We start from the raw sequence: 5,442 nt of genomic DNA, 5'->3' as shown, positions 1-5,442 counted from the left end.
TGTCGTGTTTCTGGGACTAGCCGCAGTCCCAATCCAGCCATTCCCTCTCCACTATTTGATTCCTTCAGTCTGTGTCTATGGGCACCCAAGTGTGCCCAGGCTCCACTGATAAGGTTCCAGATGGGACTGTGTATTACTATCAAGACATCAGCATTTTCTTAGTATTTGCATCTTTTAGACTGTTTTTGCTCTCTGAGTTTTCTTGGATTTTGGATTTCTGGAAGTCACCTTGTTAAACAACTCTGGACAAATTTGGAGAATATTAGGAAAGGTGAAAGGTGAGAAGGGTCCAGTGTTGCATCAAAGAGACATATCAATGCAATAAAAAGACAATTCCCTTTACATTATAAACACACGTCCTTTGACCCTTCTGCCTGAGATGCTTTCAGTTTGTATCTAGAGTTCCCACCTGCCATTTGGTATGAGTGACCAGCATTTACACAGAGCCTTTCCTTTATATAGATACTTCACCTACATTTGGGTTACACTGAATCTTTGTATGTGGAAGACCAAAGTATGAATACAACTATCTTCACTTTTATTTTTTATTTGCAAGAATGAGAAAATTGAGGATGAGGGTAACTGCCTAGCTAGTTTGCAGAATGAAATCCATGTGCTCCCCATACATACCCACCTTTCTTCTTCCCAGCCAAGACTTTAAATTACTGGTAGGATGCATGGGACCTTTTATAAATGTCCACCTGAGTTTAGGGTTGTCAGAGAATGAACTGCTTCTCTGTGGAGGCTGCCTTATGGAGTGCTCAGAATTTCATTTGGTTTGTAATAACAGCAACAACAACAACAAAAGTACTCAGAAACTTGGAAAGTTTGCTAAGAGTGAAAGGCAAATAACTAAATCTTGCTAGTACCAGTCTTCAGACTTGAACTCTGGATCATTTGGGGTGAGAGCTGTGTTCCTCTGGTAAAAGGGAATAGATAGGGCGAATCTGGGGAACGTGGCTGTGCCTAGAGCTTTACAAGTGTGCATGAAAGTCAAGTTGGGGTGGCAGTGAGAAGCTGCCTGACACCTTGACAGAGCCTCCAGGGACAACTGACAGGGATGAGGGGTCACCGAAGTCCTGGGAGAGTGGAGAGTTACACTTGCTGGCAGTGCAGCCTTGGGGCAGCTGCTTCCTGGTCCCTAGTCTGGAGCAGCTGAGCAGAATCCTTGCGCACAGAGCAGGGCCTGGAGCTTAGCAGGAGGGGAGTGCGGGAGGGGACGGTGGGAAATCCTCATGCCAGGTACCACACCGAGCCGGGAAAACGGGGGAAAATCGAAAAGAAAGAGCAAATGAAGCGGAAGTTTCAAGGCCCTCTGCGAGGAATAACAGTATAAATAACCGAAGACGTCTTGTAAACACTGCGGTCATAACCCCGAACATTAAACAGCCCCGGTGGCATCTGGCGCATCGGCCGCCCCAGGCTGCGCAGGGGCAGCGAGGAGCCGGGTTCCAGGATCCTCGGCCTCGCCTCTCTGTTTATCTCAACGTAATCTTCCCCTCCGAGCTGTTCCATAGCCTGGAAGATGTTTAAATTAAAACCCAGCCCGCCGGAAGTCGTGGTGGGAGCTGGTCACAGGGTAACCATAACCAAAACGCAGGCATGTACTTTATTGTTAAAATTAATGAATTATTCATCAGAAATAGATAAGGTATGTTGCAGCATGTAGAAATCGCAAGCCGCACCTTAAAGGAAATGGAATTTGTATCTTTCAAAGTTTCCATTAGTTCTTCTCTAATCCCCAGGCATGGGTTGTTGGGATCACATCCATGCTCGGAAAGTTATAAAATGTGCAGTTTACTACCCCTGACCGTGTCAGCAGCTATACTGTGGAATAGTTGAAAAGCAGATTGTGTGTGTGTGTGTGTCTGTGTGTTTGTGCGTGTGTGTTCTGTGTTTTTCCCTCTTGATCTTGTAACTAAATAACTTTAATCCTACATATTCTCTGTTTACAGCTACACTATTTCTAATGGTCTTTGAAATAACTTGGAAGAGTTCTTTTAAATCTCACAACAGAATATACATCTTCACAGTAGAATTCATATTTATTCCTCTACTTGAAGTTAGGATCGAGGTTTTAAATAAACTTTTATAAAAAAACCAAACTTTTCCATGGTTTTCCACATTTTTCTCCCAAACAATTAAAAAAAGAAAACAGACCAATACTAGGGCTTTTAGTAATATATGAAAGATTTATTTTTGAAAGTAGCAAAACTTGTTTGAAAAAAATATATATCTTTAAGTGAATTACTTTATAAATGTGACTGTCAAAGTCAGCTATTCTATGATCTACATTTTACAACATACTGTACAAAAAAGATACACATTGATAGGCTCTTATTATCTATTTATATATTTATAATTACATATTGCACTTGGACCAGCAAGGCTCACAGAACCATTCACGGTAGAAGTTAATAAAGTTAAATAGATGGGAATCCGTAAATACAGTTGACCTCCTCTGGTTTGGAAACGAATCTCCTCGTCGTGGATGTAAAGGTTCTCAGGCCGGGATGGGAGAGGAGCGAGACGGAGAGCGGGAGGGCAGGGGTGGCCTTCCCGGCCGCTTCCCGCGGGAGCGCGCCTTTCCCAGACTCGCACCTCCAAGGTCAGGACGCCGTGGTTCCACACAAGCGGCTCGCGGTCACCACCTCTTTTAGGTCACTCTCGGGTTTCCCGGCCACCATAAAGGGCCACGTCTGCGGGAGAGAAGAGGGCGGAGGAGGTAAGTGGCCTCGGGGAGGGGAGGGGTGTGCTGGAGCCTGCACCGGGCAGTGCAGGCGCGCGGGGGGCTGGAGAGGCCGTGGGCTCCGCGGTCCACGCGGTGTCCTGGTGCGACCCGAGGCTGGGTAAAGCCGAAAGTGGCCTTGGCCCCGCTCGACGTGGTGATGCCGAGCTTCAGGGTAGAGCAGAAGGGACCCAGACTGGGTGGGAAGTGAAACCCCAGAGAGGAAACCCCACCACGGGAGCCCGGGGTGGCAGGGGCTGGGCAGATGCCCCGCTGGTGGGAGTGGGCGGGATCCCGCGCCTTCGGGGCACCGGCTCGGGTCAGAGCGCCCTCGGAGCCCCGAGTGAGGCCCGTGGTCAAGTTTCCAGGTCCGCTAGCCTCCACCCTGGTCTGTCTCTCTGGTGCTGACTTTGGCTTCCTCCATCACAAACCTGGGCTTTAACCACGGTTTTGAATCAATCCCAAGCTTTAAGAGGGAAGGGGCATGCTAATAAAAGTTATACCAACATTTTATTTCCGATCATCTTTCTACTGAGCAAGCAAAGCTTTCTTCTTTCTCCAGGGTGTTTTATAATTAAGCGCATTTAAGTTTCTTATTCAAAGATGAAGGCAGCAGCGATTGCAAATGCTCTTGGCGTTACTTTCCAGATTTTAAAACGTTACCCATCTAATTGTAAAAACAAAATTTTAATTGGAAAAATGTTTTTATAGCAAAATGTGGTTTTGCGTTTTCTCCTCCCAATTCCTGAGGCCAATTCAGTGAGAAGACAATTCAGACCTCTCTCACCAATGCTGCTGCTAAGACCTGCCTTTTAAGAGGCCAGTCTCTGGTTCTTATCATATGTAAACAGAAGTCTTAGTAAATTATTCTTATTTTTCTCTTTGGAATCTGTAAGTTTTAAAATAAAATCAAATGAAAAAGAAACTAAAATACATTTCTTATAAAGTAAATTCCTTTGAGGAAAATGAGCTCAAGAAAAGTTGCAATCTTGTATTTAAAAAAATTAAGCTCAATGGCCATTGCTATTTTTTAAAGTCATAGTTAACATGTGACATTCTCATATTATTCATTACACTAATTTGATGCAAATTTACTGATTATGCTACTTGCCAGAAATGGTAGGATTTAAAGTGTTAATCCATGTATAGAAGCACAGAATATTTAAATAATTGGACCATTTGCACGAATAATTACAAGGGAAGATAAATGAGTCCCTATCTAATGGTCGTAAATATTCCTGGGAAGGAACGGGGTTGCAAGAATTAGAAGGGAAAAATCAAGTTTCACTCTCAACTAAAAGAACACTAGGCATGAATAAAATGTGTCCTGAGTGTGAAGCACCTTGTCAGTATTCTTTGTCCGACACCCGTGCCTTCACGCCAGCAGAAGGGCGCTGGCACCGGCACAGGGATCCCTCCCCTTTGCCAGTTTAATACCCTTGGAAATCCCTAACTGGGCTGCCCAGTCAAAACTTGGCATAAATCACTCCGGATCCGCAGGCGCAGAGTGGAGAGCAAGGTCTCTGTGGGGAGAGCCTGCAACCGGTCTCTAGAGGCGCTAGGCTGTGCAGATCACCGCCGGTGCCTAGGCAGCTCAGGTGGGTCTGCCACACCCGCGCTGCACCCCCACTTCCAGCCCCTCTCATGGGCCAGCGCTCACACCGCGAGGCACGACCCAGGACTCACCAGGTTGACCGGATGAATGTAACCATTTTCGTACTTGTCGTTAGCCAGGATCTGCCTCAAGTGGGCGATGTAGCTGGACGCCAGCCGCAGCGTGTCCAGCTTGGAGAGCTTGGTGTCCGGGGGCACCCAGGGCAGCGTGGTCTTGAGCCTGGAGAAGGCCTTGCTCAGCACCCGCATGCGGGCCCGCTCGCGCGCGTTGGCTGCGTTGCGCTGGACCTGCTTTCCCTCCTGGCTGACCCCGCTCAGGGGACTCTTCTTGGTGGGCGCCTTCCTCCTCTTGCCCAGGCCTCCGCGGCCTTTCTGCGGAGACCCGTTCTCGCAGTTGGAGCTCTCCTCGGTGCTCTCGTTGGAGGTCACAAACTCCTTGTTGGAGTCCACTTTTAGCCCGTCGCATTCCAGCATCTCCACCTCTTGGAGGTCCTCCACATCGCTGAGGGAGCCAGTGGACATGTTTAAGGGGAGAGGGCAAGAGGGAGACAGAGGAAGAGAAGGGGATTGAGGGAAAGAAAGAGCCAGACCAATGGCACTCCCAACTACGCCAGGAGGTGTGGAGCAGCCAGCTCTAGTTGGGAGTTGCAGCAGTTGTGGGGAGCTCACCCCTTTCCCTTCACAGAATTGTGAAAAGCAACCGCAAGGGCTTCTTCGGGGAGGGAACCAGCCGGCGCTATGTTTCCCCACCCCCGGAGTCGTGGCCTTAGAGGAGTGTGAGAGAGCGCTGAGGAATTTGGTGGACACTAGGAATTTATCTGGGGAATAGAGAGGCGGATCCTTGCAGTCCAGGGGAGGGGCCTGTCGGGCCCAGCAGGGCTCCCAGACCCTTCACAAGCAGAGGAGACTCAGGCACAGACCAGGACTTCCAGCTTCTAACATAAATCAACCCAGTTACCATGCTCACAAAACGGTCTCCTTCTTCCATTCTGGCCCAGACCTAGCAGGAGCCAGTCCTGCTTTCCTCTGCCTATTTCCTAAGACCTTCTTTTTCTCTGAAGGGGTCCCAGATGGTTGTTACTGAGAACTTAAGGAAAATG

At 48.1% G+C, this 5,442-nt stretch overlaps 1 protein-coding gene across 1 annotated transcript; it reads right to left on the bottom strand.

Moving 5' to 3' along the window:
• Positions 1–2,172: 2,172 nt before the first annotated feature.
• Positions 2,173–5,143, bottom strand: Tcf21 (transcription factor 21). Its single transcript, XM_003468447.3, has 2 exons — positions 4,415–5,143; positions 2,173–2,699 (listed from the first exon to the last, which is right to left on the bottom strand). The coding sequence occupies exons 1-2, from the start codon at positions 4,862–4,864 to the stop codon at positions 2,610–2,612; spliced, it is 540 nt and encodes a 179-aa protein (XP_003468495.1). The 5' UTR covers positions 4,865–5,143; the 3' UTR covers positions 2,173–2,609.
• Between the last annotated feature and the right edge of the window lie 299 nt (positions 5,144–5,442).

The sequence above is a fragment of the Cavia porcellus genome, unplaced genomic scaffold (assembly GCF_034190915.1).
Source record: "Cavia porcellus strain 051 isolate PalLab524CR breed Dunkin Hartley unplaced genomic scaffold, mCavPor4.1 scaffold_22, whole genome shotgun sequence".
NCBI classification, from domain to species: Eukaryota; Metazoa; Chordata; class Mammalia; order Rodentia; family Caviidae; genus Cavia; species Cavia porcellus.
This window is presented reverse-complemented; position numbering and strand designations above follow the sequence as displayed.

Coding starts and splice junctions, on each gene's coding strand:
- Tcf21 (XM_003468447.3), bottom strand. CDS start 4,864: ATGTCCACTGGCTCCCTCAGCGATGTGGAGGACCTCCAAGAGGTGGAG. Junction 2,700..4,414: donor ACATTCATCCGGTCAACCTG/GTGAGTCCTGGG, acceptor TCTCTCCCGCAG/ACGTGGCCCTTTATGGTGGC.